General features: G+C 48.8%; 1 protein-coding gene across 1 annotated transcript in view; it reads left to right on the forward strand.

The window, feature by feature from the left end:
- Positions 1 to 329: 329 nt before the first annotated feature.
- Positions 330 to 21438, forward strand: part of fam20cb (FAM20C golgi associated secretory pathway kinase b) — a 49060-nt gene continuing 27951 nt past the window's right edge. The window contains exons 1-2 of the mRNA XM_055651625.1: positions 330 to 859; positions 10449 to 10621. Coding sequence (XP_055507600.1) covers positions 393 to 859; positions 10449 to 10621 — 640 coding nt within the window. The 5' untranslated portion in view covers positions 330 to 392. The remainder of the gene's footprint in view (positions 860 to 10448; positions 10622 to 21438) is intronic.

Raw genomic sequence — 21438 nt, forward strand, 5'->3', positions numbered from 1 at the left:
TCTCATCCATTTCCCCCTCTCTCCTTCTCTCCCCCTTTCTCCCTCCTTCACTCCCTCCTTCTCTCCCTCGCTCCTTCTCTCCCTCCTTCTCTCCCCTCTCTCCCTCCTTCCTCTCCTCCTCCTCCTCCTTCTCTCCCTTCTCCCCCCCTTCTCTCTCTCTCCTTCTCTCCTCCTCTCCTCCTCTTCTCTCCCTCCTCTCTCCCTCTCTCTCCCCCCTTCTCTCCCCCTTCTCTCCCCCCTTCTCCCCCCCCTTCTCTCCCCCCCTTCTCTCCCCTTCTCTTCTCTCCCTCCTTCTCTCTCCCTTCTCTCTCCCCCCTTCTCTCCCCTCTCCCCCCTTCTCTCCCCTTCTCTCCTCCCTTCTCTCCCTCGCTCCCCCTGTCTGTCCCCCGACGATGCTGCCGCGGAGGTTCCGAGTGCTGATCGCCACTGTGTTGCTGGTCGGGGGGACCATGCACATCCTGACCGACCTGCTGCCGAGGCTGGAGAAGCGGGCGGCGGCGGCGACGGCGGGGGAAGCCGGAGCGGGAGCGGGAGCGGCTGGGACCGGGGCCGGGGCCGGGGGAGGCGGCTGCCCCTGTCACCACCGGCCGCAGGGCTGGGACAAACACACTCTGCGGATCCTGCAAGACTTCAGCAGCAGCGACGCCGCTCCCGCCGCCGCCAACCGCAGCGGCAAGAAACTGGTGGGCGATGGTGCAGACCCCCGGTCCGCTGGAAACCTCACACCCTCCAAACTGGCCGCACTGTTCCACCACCCCATCTACCAGAGATCCGAGGCACCTCTCCGACCCCAGGATATACTCTTCAACGTCAAGTCGGACATCAGATTCAACCCCAAATCCGCCGCTCCCCGAGACTGGTGAGTGAGTTCCATCTTCCCCTTTGCTTCTAAACCACTTGCCCAGTACTGACAGGCCTGGACAGAGTGGATGTGGGGGGGATGTTTCCACTAATGGGAGAGTCTAGGACCAGAGGGCACAGCCTCAGAATGAAAGGACGCGCCATTAGAAAGATAGATGGATAGGAAAAGTTTAGAGGGATGTGGGCCAAACGCAGGCAAGTGGGACTAGTGTAGATGAGCTGCCAGGGGTGGTGCTGGAAGCTGATAAGATAGTGGTCTATATCCATATCTACTTCAACAGCACTTCCATGCCGACCAACATGCCCCATCTACACTAGTCCCACCTGCATGTGTTTGGCCCATATCCCTCAAAACCTTTCCCATCCATGTATGTACCCGTGGGAAAGTTTTACAGGGACATGGGGCAAACACAGGCAGGTGGGACTGGTGTCGATGGGGCATGTTGGTCGGCATGGACGTTGGGCTGTTTCCCTGCTGTATGAATCTATGGCATCGACCACGATGGTATCTGCCTCCATCACCACACCTGGCAGCTCATTCCAGTCACTCACCACTCTCTGTGTAAAAACAAAATCACATTGAGAGGTAATCTTATAGTGTACAAAATCATGGGAGAAATAGATCGAGTAGAGTAGGGGAATCGAGAACCAAAGAATATATGTTTAAGGTGAAGGGGGAAAAATATTTAATAGGAACCTGAGGGGTAACTTTTTAATACAAAGGGTGGTGGGAATGAGCTGCAGGAGGAGGTAGTTGAGGCAGGGACTATCATTTAGATACATTTAGACAACATGGTACATGGGTAGGATAGGTTTAGAGGGATATGGGCCAAACGCAGGCAGGTGGGGCTAGTACAGATGGGGCACGTTGGTCAGTGTGGGCAAGTTCCACACTGTATGACTATGACATTATTACGGAGATGAGGAGGAATTTCTTTGGGTGAATGTGGGATTCATTGCTATTCTCTCTCTGTCTCTCTCTGCCTCTCTCTCTCTCCTCCCTCTCCGGCTCATTGTCTATCGATGCCTTCCTTTGTCATTCCCTCTCCTGCTGTCTCTCTCCTTCACCTTGCATTTTCCCCTCCACTCTCTCTCTCAATCCCTCTCTACCCCTCCCTCCCCCCTCCATTCCTCCTCTCCTTCTAACTCTTCCTCCCTTCCCTGTCACTGCATTGTTAAGACCGAGATTGACAGATTCTTGAATAGTGAGAGTGTCAAAGGGTTCTGGGGAGAGGGCAGGAGAATGGGGTTGAGAGGGAAGTCAGATCAACCATGATTGAATGGCGTAGTAGACACGATGGGCTGAATGGCCTAATTCTGCACCTATGACATGAACTTTTGAACACATTCGGCCCATCAAGGCTATCCCCTGCCATCCCCCACTAACCTTCCATCAACTCCAACTACCACCCCCCACTCCCCCTCCATGTTCTTGAGGGGAATCATGAGGGGTAAATGCACAGTCTTTTACCCAGAGTGGGGGGAATCTAGAACCAGAGGAATATAGGTTCATGGTGAGAGGAGAGACATAGGAACGCGAGGGGCAACATTTTCACTCAGATGGTGGCGGGTATATGTTACGATCTGCCATAGGAGGCAGTTGGGGCAGGTTCTATAACAATATTTTTAATGACATTTGGCAGGTACATGGATAGGAGAGGGTTAGAGCAATATGGGCCAAACGCGGGCAGATGGGACAAACATAGATGGGGCATTTTGGTTGGCATGGGAAAGTTGGGCTGAAGGGTCTGTTACTGTGCTCAATGACTCTATGCTATTAGGACTCTAATTCCATTTTATTTTACCATATATTGCCATGAAGGGTGGTGAATGAGCTGCCGGAGGAGGTAGTTGAGGCAGGTACTATCGCAATGTTTAAGAAACATTTAGACAGGTACATGGATAGGATGTGTCTAGAGGGAGATGGGGCAAACGCAGGCAAGAGGGATTTATGTAGATGGGACATGTTGGTCAGTGTGGACGAGTTGGATTGAAGGGCCTGTTTCCACATTGTCTGATTCTATCTCCAGGACTATGCCCTTTTCACCCACACTGATCCCCATTTATTTCCCCCAAATTTCCCATTAATTCCCTTTTTTTCTATTGCTCAGTAGAGACAATTTACAGTGCTTACTTAATCTAAACAAATCCCATTTTACTCTCCATGTTCCCATCAATTACAAGCAAATCTACTGAATAAGGGTCCCCGATCCAAAACATCGCCTGTCCATTCGATCTACAGATGCTGCCTGACCCGCTGAGTTCCTCCAGCATTTTATGTTTAGATGAATCCTGCCAGTTCCACTGTTTGCATCATTGTATCCCTCTCGTTAGCGCATCTTCCCCGGCCAATGATGATCCATTATGGATTCCACCCTTCTTGAGGTCATCTGTTGATGGCCCTGATTTGTTCTGGCCTTTCCTCGCTTCGAGTTTATTCTCTCCCTGCCCACCTCTATTTTCAGTCTGATGAAGGGTTCAGACCTGAAACGTCACCTATTCCTTTTCTCCAGAGATCCTCTTATCGAGTCCACATCGCAGGATTAGTAATTGTTCAGCTAGAGCTGAACACACTTCTCGGCATCAGTATACAATGGCATCTTGCGCTTCTTGTGCGTGGCGGTGGAACGTTTGGTGGAAACAGGGCCGTGACGTGAACGCTCTTTCCTTGACCCCTCTCCAGAGGTGCGGCACTGTGACCCGGGTTTGATCCTGACCACGGGTGCTGTCAGTACGGAGTTTTACATTCTCGCCTTGATCGCTTGAGTTATTTCTGGGCGCTCTTGTTTTCTCCCACATTCCAAAGACGTACAGGTTTGCAGTTTAATTGGCTTCGGTAAAGTTGTAAATTGTCCCTAGTATGTGGGGTAGTGCTAGTGTATGGGGATCACTGGTCGGCATGGACTCGGTGGGGCAAAGGGCCTGTTTCCGCACAGTATATCTGAAACTAAGATGCTGCCTGACCCGCTGAGTTACTGCAGCATTTTGTATCTATCTTCGGTGTAAATCAGCATCTGCAATTCCTTCCCACACATTTACTACTTGCCCATCCACAACCAAATCTATTCTCTCCATTGATTCATGAATCGAGCTTTGCTCTGCTGGCACCCACCCACCCACACACTAGGAATAATCTACAGAAGCCATTTAGCCTTCCAGCATCGGGACGTTGGCGGTAACTGGAGCAGCCCAGAGGTAACCCTCGCCGTTACAGAGGGTGCATGCAAACTCCACACAGACACCACCCACAATCGCTGGAGCTGTGAGGCCCCGTCCTTATCAACTTGCACTACAGTGCCGCCCCATACACCTGTGGCATTCACGAGGGTTTGTGAGGAGAGAGTTGGGAGGGGCGTGGGTTGAGAATTGACCTCAACAAAGGCCAGACCATCACACAAACCAACCTCCCTTCCATTGACTCCATCGACACTTCACCAACATAAGGCCACCAACATAATCAAGGACCAGTCTCACCCTGGCCACCTCCCCATCTCCCCTATCCGATAAGTGTGAGAACGCATACCTCCAGATTCAGAGACAGTTTCTTCCAATGGGTTTCTTCCCGGCTGTTATCGGGCAACTGAATCTATTCGCTCACCAACTGGGTCCATCCTCTCACCTCTCATTTACCTCATTGGAAACCCTCAGACTATAATCGGACCTTGCACTAAACGTTATGCCCTTTATCCTGTATCTATACAGCGTGGAAGGTTTGATTATAATCATGTATCGTCTTTTCGCTGACTGGATAGCACGCAATAAATAGCTTTTCAATGTACCCCGATATACATGACAACAATATATGCTGCCTTCTGGAGTGTCGGCAGGAGATTCAAATATGCCATGAGGGAACTTTATTTAATTTAATGAGTGGTTAGAGTATGGGGGTGAGGAGAGTAGGTGGTGGCGGCAATTTGCACATGTGGGGAATAACCTGCGAGTAAAAGGATTGGAAAGGGACATGGCCTGCAGATGCTGGAATCTTGAGTAAAATACAAAGTGCTGGAGTAACTCAGCGGGTCAGGCAGCGTCTGTGGGGGATGTGGATAGGCTGCGTTTCTGAAGAAGGACCCCAACCTGAAACGTGATGGAAGGAACTGCAGATGTTGGTTTGCACCGAAGATCGACACAACATGCTGGAGGAGGTCAGCGGGTCAGGCAGCATCTCTGGAGATAAGGAAGAGATGATGTTTCGGGTCGGGACCCCTGTGTCAAGGGAAAGGGAAACTAGAGGCGTGAAAAGGTTCGAAGATCAAATGAATGAAGATATGAAAGGCTTTGCTTTGTTCTTTTCACACCTTTCATTCATTTGTTTTTTGTACATTTTCATACCTCTAGTTTTCCTCTCCCCTGACTCTCAGTCTGAAGAAGGGTTTCGACCTGAAACGTTTCTCCAGAGATGCTGCCTGACCCGCTGAGTTCCTCCAGCACCGTGTTCAGAAGAGAGACGGTTTGGGCAGGGTGTTCTTGCATAGAACCAGTCTTTTGGCTCGCCCCCTTCCTACTTTAGCCGTTTCCGTGATTCAGTCCGGATTGAGCATAGGGAGCGACGCAGCTGTAGAACGGTGACACAGCAGACTGTAGGCAGAGGCAAGTGGACTCACAAAGCACAATTATCATTCATTGACAGTAGAACTGCAGAGACTAAAAGCCCCACTCATGTTAAAGCTCTGCCCTCCAGCCCTTTGCCCCTCTGATCCATATCCATATCCCCTCCATTCACTGCACATCCAGGTGCCTGTCTAAACGTCTGCTAAACGCCACTATCGTATCTGCCTCTACCAGCGCCCCTGGCAGTGCGTTGCAGGAACCCACCACCCTCTGTGTAAAATAAAACTTGCCCCAGCACGTCTCCTTCACACATTGCTCCTCTAAACTTAAAACTGTGCAGCACGGTGGCGCAGCAGTAGAGTTGCTGCCTTACAGTGCCGGGGACCTGGGTTCAATCCTGACTACAGGTGCTGTCTGTACGGAGTTTGTACGTTCTCCCTATGACCTGCGTGCGTTTTCTCCGGGTGCTCTGATTTCCTCCCACACTCCAAAGATGTGCAGGCTTGTGGGCTAATCGACTTGGCCAAATTGTAAATTGTCCCTAGTGTGTGTAGGATAGTGTTAGTGTGCGGGGATCGCTGGTCGGCACGGATTCGATGGGCCGATGGGCCTATTTCCAGGCTGTATCTCTAAACTAAACTAAATCTCCTTTAAACTTTGCTCCTCTCAACTTAAAGCTGTGCTCTTTATCTTTTATCGGACTTTTTTGGACTGTATCTTGCACTGAACGTTATTCCCTTTATCCTGTATCTCTACACTGTGGACGGCTTGATTAGAATCACGTGTATCTTTCCACTGACTGGATAGCACGCAACAAAAACACTTCTTACTCTACCTTGTTACACATGACAATAATAAACTAAACTAAACTAAACAAATTGGACAAGTTTAGGTGGGGCATCTATGGTCAGCATGGGTGAGTTGGCACGAAGGGCCTATTTCCATGCTGTGTGATTCTGACTCTATAACTCACTGCCCGTTGGGGCAGAGACCCTCAAAAAGAACTTGACTAGTTACAAATGTGGATTGAATGATGAAATTGGGTTAGTCCGAGTGCATTTGATGGGTTGACATAAGTGCTGGAGAAACTCAGCTGGTGAGGCAGCATCTATGGAGCGAAGGAATTGGTGACATTTCAGGTGGAGACCCTTCTTCAGACTGACTGATGTGGATGGTGGGGCGGGGGGGGGGGGGGGGGGGGGGGCGGACGAGGAAAGGAAGCGGAGACAGTAGGCTGCGGGAGAGCTGGGAAGGGGAAGGGAAGGAGGGAGAAAGCAAGGACTACCTGAAATTGGTGCCTTCCTCTGTGCCTTTATTGCCCATGCTTTGATCCAAACTATGGAAACACAAGGAACTGCGGGAGCTGGAATCTTGCGTAGAACACTAAGGGCTGGAGTAACTCAGCGGGTTAGGCAGTACAGGGTATCTCTGGAGAACATGAATAGGTGACGTTTCACAGAGTGCTGGGGTAACTCAGCTGGGTCAGGCAGCATCTCTGGAGAACATGGATAGGTGACGTTTCGGGTTGGGACCCTGAAGAGGGCTCTTGACCCAAAACATCACTATTCGTTTTCTCCAGAGATGCTGCCTGACCCGCTGAGTTACTCCAGCACTTTGTGTTCTTGCCGATAATTACATTACTGCTCGCCACAAGGTTTTCTAAGATCTACTGAGAGAGGTTTAGAGTTGCTTTAAAGTGCGGCCTTCCCTCTCTGTGGCTGTTTCGTGCTTGTTGATTGCTTCTGTGTCTCGGTGTTGTCGGGGATGGAGAGAGAGGGGGGGGGGGGGTGAGGGAGAGAGAGAGAGAGAGAGGGTAGAGGGAGGGAGAGAGAGAGAGAGAGGAGGGGAGGGAGAGATGGGTGGATGGGTGAAAAAGCGTGGAGAGAAAGAAGGGAAGAGACAACATGAGAGAGGATAAATGGAGAGAGAGCGCGGGGGGAGGGGGAGAGGGAATGAGAGGCTGGAGAAGAGAGGGCTGTCAGTTTGAAGAGTGGAAGGAGCAGGCTCTGGTGGTGTAAGGCCATTGCTGTGACAAGCCTATTTTTGTTGTAGTTGCCCTTGGGGCAGTCCTGACCACGAGATAGTCACTCCTCACATCCCACAAGTAAACAACTATTGTTCATGCTTGCACCGGCCAACATCCTCTCCCTCCTGTACCAGCGACACCCCGACACTAGAGCACGGTGGATGGCAGTGTGTCTGCAGCTCTCCCCCTCTCTGTCACCCCCTCCCTGTCCCCCCCACACCCTGTCTCCCCCTTCTCTGTCTCCGTCTCCCCCTCACCGTCTCCCCTTCTCCATCTCTCCCTCTCTGTCTCTACCTCCCTATCTCCCCTCTCAGTTGCCCCCTCTCTGTCTCTCCCTCTCAATTGCCCCTTCTCTGTATCCCTCTCTCTGTCTCTCCCTCTCTCACACATCACCTTGGTAATGACAGCCTTTCATCTACAGTTCAAAATAAACAGTCATTTCTATCTCTCTCTCCCCCTGTATCTCTCTCTCTCTTTTCTCTTTCTCCTTCCCTATCTCTCTCTCTCTCTCTCTCTCTCTCTCTCTCTCTCTCTCTCTCTCTCTCTCTCTCTCTCTCTCTCTCTCTCTCTCTCTCTCTCTCTCTCTCTCTATCTATCTATCTATCTCTTTTTTTCTTATCTTTTTTTTTCTCTCTCTCTCTCCCTCTCTCTTTCTCCTTCCCTCTCTCCCTCTCTCTCTCACTCTTTTCACCCTCTCTAAAACCACATTTTTTTTTCTCCTTTTCAATTTACATGTAATTTGCCTATTATTTTAATATGTGGTGCCAAATATTAAACAAAAGACATTCGAGATGTGTAGCAAACTTGGATATTTTTTCCGGTCGTGAAATCCGGGAGCATTCTTTAACCTTCATGATATTGGAATCCAAGGACAGGGTTGAGGGACATTCCCTCTAGGCATACGTCCCATTCCCGGGATCATCACTTAGTAGCCATGTGCTCATACTCATACTTACTTTATTAGCCAACTATGTTTTGCAACATACGAGGAATTTGATTTGCACATTCATCTGAGCTTGAGTTTTGTTTATTGTCACGTGTAGCAAGATACAGTGAATAGCTTTAGTTGCGTGCTAACCAGTCAGCGGAAAGACTTTACATTGGATTGGATTGGATTCAATTTTATTGTCATTGCATTTTTCAGTGCAACGAAATGGTTTAGCCTGCAGTCATAACATAGAATAAATAACAAAACAAACACTCAACACAGTTTAAAGTCCCAAAGTCATTGTCTCTTCCCTCCTTGCTCTCCCTCTGCGCTGAGGCAATCCAGGCCTCCGATGTTGTGACCCCGCCGGGTGATGGTGTGCAAGTCCCGCGGCTGAACACGAGCTCCGCGAACGGGCCGGTTCAAACTCCGCGGCCCGGGGCGGTCGAAGCTGCCGAAGCTGCCGCCCTCCAGTCCAGCGGACGCAGCTGTAGTTTACAGCTTTACATGATTGAAATCGAGCCGTCCACAGTGTACAGGTACACGATGAAGGGAATAACATGAATAACGTTTCGTGCAAGATTAAGACCAGTAAAGTCCGATCAAAGATAGTGCAAGATTCTCCAATGAGGTAGATGGTCTCTCGTTGTTGTTAGGGTGGTTTAGTTGCCTGATGATAGTTACCTTCTGCTGGCAGCTCCATTCAACCACATTTGGTGGGGAGAGGTGACAGCATACTATTGAGGAACAATGAGGGATCTGCTTATTTGATTAGCAAATTCATTCCAGAAGGGTGCAAAATTGTGGACGCGACCCATACCATCACACAAACCAACCTCCCTCTCAGTCTGAAGATGGGTCTCGACACGAAACGTCGCCAATTCCTTCTATCCAGAGACGCTGCCTGTCCCACTGAGTCGCTCCAGCATTTTGTTTCTATGTCCCTTTCATTGACTCCACTTGCAGCTCATGCTGCCTCGGCAAGGCCACCTGTATAATCAAGGACATATAACCAAATCCCGGTCATTCCCTCTTCTCCCCTCCCCCATCAGGCAAAAGGTATATGTGTGAAAACGCATATGTCCAGATTCAGGGACAGCTTCTTCCCAGCTGTTATCAGGCAACTGAACCGTCCTCTCACCAACTAGAGAGTGGTCCTGACCTACCATCTACCTCATTGACGACCTTCGGACTATCTTTAATCGGACTTTACTGGATTTTATCTTGCACTAAACGGTATTCACAATATTCCTTTTATCGTGTACCTGTACACAGTGGACGGCTCGATTGTAATCATGTATTGTCTTTCCGCTGACTGGTTAGCACGCAACAAAAGCCATTCATTGTACCCCGGTACAAGTGACAATAAACTAAATGAAACTAAACTTCTCAATGTCATTCATCTAGTTTTCATCGAGAGGGAAGGGTTTGCAGTCAGACATTTGAATGGGCAAAAGAGTGCTTGGCCTTAAGTGCAGGGGAGTTTACTTTAGAAATACAGCGTGAAAACAGGCCCTTCAGCCCCACGCTGAGTAATGATCATCCCGTATAACCATATAACCATATAACAATTACAGCACGGAAACAGGCCATCTCGGCCCTACAAGTCCGTGCCGAACAAATGTTTTTTCCCCTTAGTCCCACCTGCCTGCACTCATACCATAACCCTCCATTCCCTTCTCATCCATATGCCTATCCAATTTATTTTTAAATGATACCAATGAACCTGCCTCCACCACTTCCACTGGAAGCTCATTCCACACCGCTACCACTGATTAGCACTATACTAACTATACTAGCACTATCCTACACACACTAGGGACAATTTACTATTTTACCAAAGCCAATTAACCTACAAACTTGTACGTCTTTGGAGTGTGGGACGAAGCCGGATCACCCGGAGAAAACCCCACGCGGTCACAGGGAGGACGTACAAACTCCGTACAGACAGCCCCCACTGCCAGGATTGAACCTGAGTCTCTGGCGCTGTGAGGCAGCAACTCTACCAGCAGTGGGCCCGTCTCTTTCTTTGTCTACTGACGTAGACGGATGGGTTTGACTTGTGAATCGTTTGTGTTTCAGGGCCAATGAAGAGGAGGGTTACGCGGCTGCTGGTAGTGAGACCGCCATTGACTCCTACCCCAACTGGTTAAAGTTTCACATCGGGATAAACCGCTACGAGTTGTATTCCCGCCACAACCCTGCGATCGATGGGCTGTTGGGCGACCTGGCTACTCAGCAGATCTCCAGTGTTGGTGAGCACATCTCCATTTCAATGCAGGTCCACCGCCGATTTTCCAGCTCCCTTGGTTCTGGAGCCTTTCTGGATTATCCGTTTTGCTGGACCAACCGAGAGGAGTCCAACGGTACCAGAATGGTCCACCTGGGCCGCTGGTTAGCTGGGATACCGGCCGGTAAACTGGGCCTCATAAGCCGGCTATGGGAATGGATCTGCCGGCTCCGGCGGGGCTTGAGTTCCAAAGTCCCGGCTACAGGGGGCAAACTCCACCCACCGATCGGACCCGGTGAGGTGGGTGGGGATTGGCCGCCTCACCACATTTGGTGCCACTTTTTCGGTGGAGCCTTTTTGGGGGAATTTCAAGTGCGCCCTCGTGATTTTTTCCGAAATAAAGCAGGTGGTGGACCATCAGGTACAGGAATATCGGTGGTGGACCTGTACTACACCTGTACTCATGTTACCCATCCCTATCACATCTTGCACTTGCAGCTTCTCCACGCCATCTGAAATCTAAACTTACCCATGTCAACCAACATGTCCATCTATACCAGTCCCACCTGCCTGCATTTGGCCCATATCTCTCTAAACCTATCCTATCCTTGTACCTGTCCAAATGTTTTTTAAGCGTTGTAATAGTACCTGCCTCTACTACCTCCTCTATCAGCCTGTTCCATATACATACCACCCTTTGTGCAAAACAAGTTGTCTCTCAGGTGCCTATTAAATCTTTCCCCCTCAACATAAGCCTGTGTCCTCTGGTTCTCGATTCCCCTACTCTATGTAAAAGACTCTGCGCGTTTGAAGAAGGGTCTGAAGTCGGGTTCTGACCCGAAACGTCACCAATCCTTTTTCACCAGAGATTCTGCCTTCCGCTGAGTTACTCCAGCACTTTGTATCTATCTTAGAGTCATAGAGTGATACAGGGTGGAACAGACACTTTGGCCCAACGTGCCAACACTGGCCACATGTCCCAGCTACACTAGTCCCACCTGCCAGCATTTGCCTCCAAACATGTCCCATCCTTGTTTAAGAGGGAACTGCAGATGCTGGAGAATCGAAGGTTACACAAAAAAGCTGGAGAAACTCAGCGGGTGCAGCAGCATCTATGGAGCGAAGGAGATAGGCAACGTTTCGGGCCGAAACCCTTCTTCAGACTGATCGGGGGCGGGGGTGGGTGGGGACAAGAAAGGGAAAAGGAGGAGTAGCCAGAAGGCTGGGGGATGGGAGGAGACAGCAGGGGGGCTAAGGAAGGGGAGGAGACAGCAAGGACTAACAAAATTGGGAGAATTCGATGTTCATGCCCCCGGGGTGCAGACTCCCCAAACGGAATATGAGGTGCTGTTCCTCCAATTTCCGGTGCTGCTCGCTGTGGCCATGGAGGAGACCCAGGACAGAGAGGTCGGAGGCGGAGTGGGAGGGGGAGTTGAAGTGCTGAGCCACCGGGAGGTCAGCTTGGTTATTGCGGACCGAGCGGAGGTGTTCGGCGAAACGATCGCCCAACCTCCGCTTGGTCTCACCGATATAGATCTGTGGATGTCCCATCCTTGTACCTGTCTACTGTTTCTTAAATGTTGGGATAGAATCTGCGTCAACTGTCCCTCCCCCCCCCGACGCAAATCTTCTGTGCATATAACCCATCTATTCCCCTCATGATCTTATACACCTCTATAACCTCACTCCTCATCATCCTGCGCTCCAAAGAATAAAGTCCTAGCCTGCCCAACATCTCCCTGTAGCTCAGGCCTCCGAGTCCTGGCAGCACTCTCATAGATCTCTGCACCCTTTCCAACTTAACAACATCTTTCGTATAACAGGCTAACCACAACCGAATAAAACACACTGCACTCATTACAGCACAGGAGCGGGCTCTGTGACCTACAATGTCTGTGTCGAACATGATGCCAAGAACAACTCTTATCTTCCTGCACATGATCCATATCCCTCCGTGCTTCGCATAAACACGCATCAATCTAAAACGTTTTTAAAATGTCCTAGCTCTAACATTTCCCTGTCCCCAGATTCTTAACTGGGAGCAGCACAATGACGGGTGCTGTCTGTACGGAGTTTGTACGTTCTCTCCATGATCTGCTTGGATTATTCTCCCGGTTCTTCGGTTTCCTCCCACACTCCAAAGACGTGTAGTTTCATTGGCTTCGGAATAATGTGAATAGTCCCTAGTGTGTGAGGTTAGTGGTAGATTGCGGGGATCGTGGGTCGAAGGGCCTGTGTCTGCGCTGTATCTCTAAACTAAACTAAATTAAACTAAACTGCTCTCTCTCTCTCTATTGCCGTCTGTATCTCTCATTTCCCTTTCCCGTGACTCTCAGTCTGAAGAAGGGTCTCGACCCGAAACATCATCCAAACCTTCTCTCCAGAGATGCTGAGTTAATTCAGCATTTTGTGTGTACCTTAAACTCCCTTGCACTTTAGGCCAATGTGCCACTTGCCTTTCTAACTAATTACTGCACCTGCCTGCTATGATTCATTCTCAAGAACAACTAGATCTCTCTGTTCCTTCACTCACCTGTTGTCTCTCTCTCCATGGAGATAATAATCAGTTTTTTTGGATTCCTCGTCCCAAAGTTCATATCCTCACACTTTCCCACGTTGAACTCAACTTGCCAAGTTTTTTCTCATGAGCCCAACCCATTTATATCCTGTTGCAGAGTTTTAATACGCTCACCGTAACTTGTCCTCTCCCCAACCATCATGGCATCGACAATCTCAGATACTTTACACATGCACCCCATGCTCCAGGATTTGCATATCAACCATAAACAACTGCAGGGAGTTGAGAACTGGTCCTTGGAGCCTGAGGAAGATATGTTTATTTCAAATGTTTTTTTTCTATATGATGTTTGATGTTGGATAGTATCGACGAGTTGGGACGAAGGGCCTGTCTCCGTGATGTATGACTCTGTGACTCTATCGTAACCTATGGAACCTCATTCCATGCCAACACTTTTACGCGAATAAGGGGCATCGAGTTGCTGCCTTACAGCGCTGAAGATTCGGGTTTGATCCTGACTCTGGGTGTTGTCTGTATGGCGTTTGCATGTTCTCTCGTTGCATGTGACCACCTGGCTTTCATCTGCGTTGCTCTGGTTTCCTCCTACATTCCAAATACGGGCATGTTTGCAAGGTTAATTGGCCTGTAAAATTGTCCCTAGTGTGTGAGATAGAACCAGTGTACGGGGTGATCGCTGGCTGGCGCTGGCTCAATGGGTAAAGCACCGTTGCCAAGCTGTATCTTTTTAGTTTGGTTTAGTTTAGCTTACGGATAAAGCCTGGAAACCAGGCCCCTTTGGCTCACCAGGTCTCTGGCGCTGTAAGGCAGCAACTCTACCGCTGCACCACCGTCTCACGCATCTCTATACTAAAAATCCAGGGGATGATTGGGTTAATGTATGAGGAACGTGTGATGGCTCTGGGCCTGTACTCACTGGAGTTTGTAAAGATGAGGGGGAGCGCGATGGCATTGAAACCTACCCAATAATAAAAGGCCTAGATGGGACCAGTGTAGATGGGGACATGTTGGTCGGCATTGGCAAGTTGGGCCAAATAACCTGTTTCCATGCTGTATGACACTATGACTAAGTGGTTGTGATAAGGAATGGACTTTTGGAAGGGCATTCAAAGGAACGTGCAGAAGTCAATTGGACACCTACTTGATGGGAAAGTTATGAGGCCACAGGGAATGGGAATGGGACTGGACTAATTGAATAGCTCTGCCAAGGCGGCAGCAAACTCGTTTGACTAATTGGCCTCCTTGTGCGCTGATCGAGCGGTGGAACAGGACAATTATCCAATTGCATTACAAGTTTATAGGTCGGTCTTTATACTCTTCCATTCAATCCCCTCTAATAGTAGTCTTAATTAGCAACAAACGTGCGTGACTTGCTTTAACGTTATAAGCAATCATATTAAGTTACAATCTGATCATATTTTCATAAGCAAATATCCCTCCCCCGCCCCTTTTTTCCAATTTAATGTCAAGGCCTCTCCACTGTATTGGTTTCAAATACAGAGCCCCAGAGTAATACAGCACAGAAACAGGCCCTTCGGCCCAACCTGCCCATGCCGACCAGGGCGCCAATCTACACCAGTCCCACCTGCCCTGCGTTTGGCCCATCTCGCTCCAAACCGCTCCTTTCAATATACCTACGCATATGTCTATTTAATGTGTTTATAGTACTTGCCTCAAATACCTCTTCTGGGTGCTCGTTCCATATACCCACTGCACTATGTGTGAAAAAGTTGCCCATCAGGTTCCCATTGGGCACGTCTGGTTCTTGATCCCCCTACCTTGAGTAAAACACTTTGTGCATTGACTCTGCCTATTCCCCTCATGATATTATACCCCTCGTCCAGATGATTCTTCAATGTTGGTAGTTTCCCACCACCTCTTCAAGCAGTGCGTTCCATATGCCAACCATTCACAAGGTGAAAAAGTTCCTCCTTAGATTTTCTCCAAATCATTCACCCTTTACTGTAAACCTGTCCCCTGTAATGATAGGTAACCACTCTATGATGAAATGTTTCTTAATATAACCTAATCTATGTGCTTCATTATCTTGTACACCTCTATCAGGTCTTCCCTCAACCTACTCTGCTCTGAGGAAAACCAAACTCAGTTTAGTTTAGAGATACAGCGTGCAAACAGGCCCTTTGACCCACTTGAGCCCACCCCGACCAACGATGACGTGTGGACTAGTTCTATATTATCCCACTTTTCACATCTACTCCTGACACACTAGGAGCTATTTACAGCAACCAATTAGCCTACAAACCCGCTTGTCTTTGGAATGTGGGAGGAAAGTGGAGAACCCGGAGAAAACCCCCGCAGTCAGGGGAAGAATGTACAACTTCTGTACAGACAGCGACCATAGTCAGGATTATCCCCGGGTCTCTGTCACTGCTACAGTCGCGCCATTGTGCTGCATCTCTTCCTTCTTCATCACCCCATCTACGTGTGCTGCAACCTTTATTGGTCCTTGGACATATACACCAAGTGTTCCTTGTTCCCCAACACTCCCCTGGGCCCCACCATTTCATTCTTATTTGACCTCCTAAAGTGCTTCACCTTGCTCTGATTGGGATGAAATTCCACCCGCCCTTGCACTGCCCATCATGCCGACTGATCAATAACATCCTGTAGCCTACAACTGTTCACAACACCAACAATCATGTCATCTGCAAACTTACTAATTATACTTCCTGCATTCACATCCAAATAATCTGTGTACCACATGTAGTGAGGATCCTAGCACTTGATGCATCATTGGTCACGGTGGTGCAGCTGGTAGAGCCGCTGCCTCACAGTGCAGGAGTCCCGGGTTCGATCCTGACTACGGGTACTGTCTGTACGGAGTTTGCACGTTCTCCCTGCGACTGCATTGGTTTTCTCCGGGTGTTCTGATTTCATCCCACACTCCAAAGACGGCACAGGTTCGTAGGTTAATTGGCTTCAGTAAAATTGTAAATTGTCCGTTGTGTGTAGGATAGTGCTAGTTGTGTGGGAGATCGCTGGTCGGCGCGGACTCGGTGGGCAGAAGGACCTGTTTACCGCGCTGTGTCTCTAAAGGCTACCATTCAAGCTGGAGAGGGGACCAGAGTTGGTGGCGGAATTATTTGGAGATAGAGGAGTAAGAATGCAAAAGGCATGATATATTTAACTATAAAAGCAAAAAAGGTTCAGAACAGGATTGTTCAAGTTAAAGGGATAAAAGTAGCCAAAACCAGTTGGAACTAAAATATAGATCAGATGTCGTGAGAATATTAGTATCCCACATGAGCAGTTGGAGTTTCCAAGTACATCATTCAAACTTTAGAGGATACGGAGACCTGGCATTGCTTTGAGAAAGATGTTGGTGATATTGCTTGTCAATGGTTGGGGTTATGGGTTGAAGAAGGAAGTAGAGCAGACTTGAAAATTGGGCTTGGAAATGTGGTCATAGAGTCATACAGCGTGGAACCAGGCCCTTCGGCCCAACTTGCCCACACCGACCAACATACCCCACCTACACTAGTCCCACCTACCTGCATTTGGTAAAAATTGTAAATTGTCCCTAGTGGGTAGGATAGTGCCAATGTACGGGGTGATCACTGGTTATTGCGGACCCGGTGGGCCGAAGGGCCTGTTCTCGTACTGTATACAAAGTCAGGCAGCATCTAAGGAGAGAGAAATAGTCCACATTTCGGATATAAGACCCTACAAACCCGCACATCTTGGGGATGTGGGAGGAAACCGGAGCTCTGGAAACCCATGCAGTCACAGGGAGAACATGCAAACTCCACACAGGCAGCACACAAGGTCAGGATTGAACCCGGGACATGGGTACTGTGAAGCAGCAGCTGTTGTCAGCTTCGCCCCCAGTCCCACTCTTCTTAGGAGTGGGTCTCACCCCGAAACGTCCTCTGTCTATTCCCACCACAGATGCTGCCTGACCTGCTGAGTTCATGTTCATACGAAGGAGTTCTGAAGAAGGAACTCGACCTGAAACGTCGCCTGTCCATTCCATGCACACAAAGAAAGACGCAATGTGCTGGAGGACACAACTCAGCGGAGTCAGGCAGCTTCACTGGAGAGCATGGCTAGGGGACCCTTCTTCAGACCCTCCAAACAGGAGATGCTGCCAGACCCGCTGAGTTACTTCAGCACTTTGTATTTTACATACGAATCAGTCACATTGATTGCAACAGCTTCCAATTAAATGCATCTCCTTTTTCACTGCAATGAATAATTTCACTAAAAAAACAGAGACACTATGACTGCTAAAAGGAGATGCATGTTGATTGCCTGCAGCCAGTTAGACAACCTTGGGTAACACCTTAGCAATGACTGCGTTTCAGTGGTATAATAATAGCCATGTGATAGATAGGAAATGGGAGTTTGGTTGCATTTCAATCAGGGAATTATAATTTCACAACATCCCACAGGAGCCCAGGTCACAATGCTATCTGATAGAAGAGGTTGCTTTTGTGCCTTTGAATTAAAAAATAAATTAGAAGTGTGCCACAGTTATAATGAGAAATTGCAGAGAGTTGTGGATGCAGCCCAGTCCATCACACAGACCAGACCAGACTCCCCACCATTGACTCCATCTACACATCACGCTGCCTTGTAACAGCAGCCAACACAATCAAAGGCTTGTCCAATCCCGGTCGTTCCTTCTTCTCAACGCTCCCGTCTGGCAGGAGAAACAGAAGCTTGAAAGCGCGCACCACCAGACTCAGGAACAGCTTCTTCCCCTCTGTTGTGAGAATACATATCTCCAGATTCAGGGACAGTTCCGTCATAGCTGTTATCCGGCAGTAAAACAGGACTATCTTTAATCAGACTTTACTGGACTTCATCTTGCACTAAACATTATTCCCTTTATCCTGCACGTGTACACTGTGCATGGCTCGATGGTAATCATGTATAGTCTTCCCGCTGAATGGATAGCACACAACAAAAAAGTTTTTCATGTATCTCGGTACACGTGACAATAAACGATACTATCTGATGTTATCAGGCTTCTGAACGTTCCTTCCATAAGCTGGGGTACTGTCTGATTCACCTCCACCCCATTGTGGACATAGAAACATAGAAACATAGAAAATAGGTGCAGGAGTAGGCCATTCGGCCCTTCGATCCTGCACCGCCATTCAATATGATGATGGCTGATCATCCAACTCAGTATCCTGTACCTGCCTTCTCTCCATACCCCCTGATCCCTTTAGCCACAAGGGCCACATCTAACTCCCTCTTAAATATAGCTAATAAACTGGCCTCAACTACCTTCTGTGGCAGAGAATTCCAGAGATTCATCACTCTCTGTGTGAATTTTTTTTTTCTCATCTTGGTCCTAAAAGATTTCCCCCTTATCCTTAAACTGTGACCCCTAGTTCTGGACTTCCCCAACATCGGGAACATTGGACTTTGTCTCTGGAACTGATGCGCTACAATGCTGAGATCTGTATTCTGCACTCTGTATCTTCCCCTTTGTTCTACTTAAGGTACTTGAGTTTGGCTTGATTGCATCTACGTATAGTATTATCTGATCAGATTAGATACCATGCAAAACAATCCTCGATAAATGTAACAATAAGAAACCTAAATATGATGTAGATTCTGGTTTACAGAAAGGACACAAAGTGCTGTTATAACTCAGCGGGTCAGGCAGCATCTCTGGAGGACATGGATAGGTGACATTTCAGGGCTGGACCCTTCTTTAGACTTAACTAGTTTAGTTTAGTTTATTATTGTCATGTGTACCAAGGTACAGTGAAAGGCTTTTAGCTGTGTGCCAACTAGTCAGCGGAAAGACAATACATGCTTACAATCAAGACAATGATTACCAGAAGCTGATTTGGTCCGAACCTGATTTGTTCTGGGTTTAGCTCAAAGAGTCACCTATCCATGTTCTCCAGAGATGCTGCCTGACGTGTTGAGTTACTCCAGTATTTTGTTCAGAGTTTAGAGACACGGTGCGGGAACAGGCCCTTTGGCCCACCGAGTCTGTGCCGACCAGCGATCACCCCGTACACTAGCCCTATCCTACACACCAGGGACATTTTACAAAATTACTGAAACCAATCAACCTGTCAACCTGCACATCTTTGGAGTGTGGGGCGAAACCGGAGCACCCGGAGAAAACCCACGCAGTCACAGGGAGGGCGTACAAACTCCGTATCGACAGCACCCATAGTGAGGATCCAAGCCAGGTCTCAGGCACTGTCAGTCTGCAACTATACTGCCCTGGCACCCTGCCGCCTTACCCTCTAGATGTATATTCGTTAGATCCCCTATAGTTGTTTCCATCCTCTCTCTAGGATTCATCCGCCAGCATAATCAAGGACAAGTCTCACTCCAGTCACTCCCTCTTCTCCCCTCCCCAACAGCCAAGTCTTACAGAAGTGTAACACTTGCTATGTAGCTATTGGAGACCCTCAGACTATCTTTAATCAGACTTTATTGGGCTTTATCTTGCACTAAACGTTATTCCCTTGATCATGTATCTGTACACTGTGGACGGCTCAATGGTAATCATGTATAGTCTATCCGCTGACTGGTTAGCATGCAACAAAAGCTTCTCACTGTACAGGTGACAATAAACTAAACTAATCACCTTGCTCCACCGCTGCCGAGAGCAGTACGCCCTCTGGGTAGTTGTGAGCCAGCATGTACAGTTCTCTGCAGTCTGATCAATGAGTTTTGTTCTCTACAAATATATCAGGGCAGGTCTGGGCTCCTTTGCCCCAACAAGCCTGTGCTGGTGTTTACTTCACGTTCCTTCTCACTTCCCTCCCTCCCTCCCATCCTCCCACCCTGTCTGTCTTCCCTGCGTCTTTACCCCCGCCACCCAGCTGATAAATGGTTAGGGGTTCAGCTCCGCCCCAGCCCCCCCCCCCCCCCCCCATCCCTGTGGGGGAGAGCTTCATCCTCCCCTGCGCACTCTCCCAAATTCCTCCCCGGACCGTTCCTGACAAGTCGAGACAAACGCTTCTCCGTGCTTGCCCTGTCAAACCTGTTTGTTGTAGAGCACGTCACTGCCAGGATGACACGGTGGCACAGCGGTAGAGTTGCTGCCATACAACAGCGCCAGAGACCCGGGTTCCATCCTGACTACGGGTGCTGTCTGTACGGAGTTTGAACATTCTCCCTGTGACCAAGTGGGCTTTTTCTGGGTGCTCCAGTTTCCTCCCACACTCCAAAGACGTGCAGGTTTGTAGGTTCTCAGCGGGTGCAGCAGCATCTATGGAGCAGAGGAAATAGGCAATGTTTCGGGCCGAAACCCTTCTTCAGACGAAGGAGGGTTTTGGCCCGAAACGTTGCCTATTTCCTTCGCTCCATAGATGCTGCTGCACCTGCTGAGTTTCTCCAGCTTTTTTGTGTACCTTCGATTTTCCAGCATCTGCAGTTCCTTCTTAAACAGGTTTGTAGGTTAATTAGCTTTTGGTAAAAATTGTAAATTGTTCCTAGTGTGGGATAGTGCTTGTGATCGCTGGTTGGTGTGGACTCGGTGGGTCTGTTTCCGCTAAAGTTTAAAGTCAGGCAGCTTCTGTGGAGAGAGAAATTGTCCACATTTGGGATATAAGACCGTTTTGGGTCAGGACCCTCCGTTAGACTGATGCACCAAACCCGCACGTCTTTGGGATGTGGGAGGAAACCGGAGCGCCCAGAGGAAACCCACGCGGTCACAGGGAGAACGTTCAAACTCCACACACAGGCAGCACCTGAGGTCAGGATGGAACCCGGGTCTCTGGCGCTGTGAGGCAGCAGCTCTAAAAGCTGCGCCGCTGTGCTGCCGCCTTGAAAAGCAAGTACGTGCAAACTCCACACTCCAAACAGTACCCAAGGTCAGGATCAAGCCCAGCACAGACAGTGTGGGCAGAAGGGCCCGTTCCTGAGCTGTACTGTTTTATATTCAATGCAACAGAGGACGGGGTTTTGTCTGACAGAGGAGAGGTAACGTCAAGGACTGACACCATTAGAGCGTTACATAAATTGTCTGATATGAAATCTGATCAGTCGGCTGCTTACTTGTCGCCCTATTTTGCTCCACTGATTTCTCCAGAAATATCCGATGTGTCTCTGGTTAATTCAAGATGACATTCTCATCATCAGAGAACAGAGTACAGATTGCTTTTCTCTCCCCTAAGGTCAGCTGTTAATATTATCCGGTACATACAATGAGAGAAAACCTGCTGTAAATCTGTGGAACCCTGCAGACAGTGGCAATCTCTTCCCACGGTGGCTGAGGGAAGATAAGAGATTATGTACACTGGCGAGATGCCAGGATTAATTGGCTCTTGATATGAAAATCTATATTTTCATCTTAATATGGC

This window comes from Leucoraja erinacea, chromosome 20, assembly GCF_028641065.1.
Source record: "Leucoraja erinacea ecotype New England chromosome 20, Leri_hhj_1, whole genome shotgun sequence".
Classification (NCBI taxonomy): domain Eukaryota; kingdom Metazoa; phylum Chordata; class Chondrichthyes; order Rajiformes; family Rajidae; genus Leucoraja; species Leucoraja erinaceus.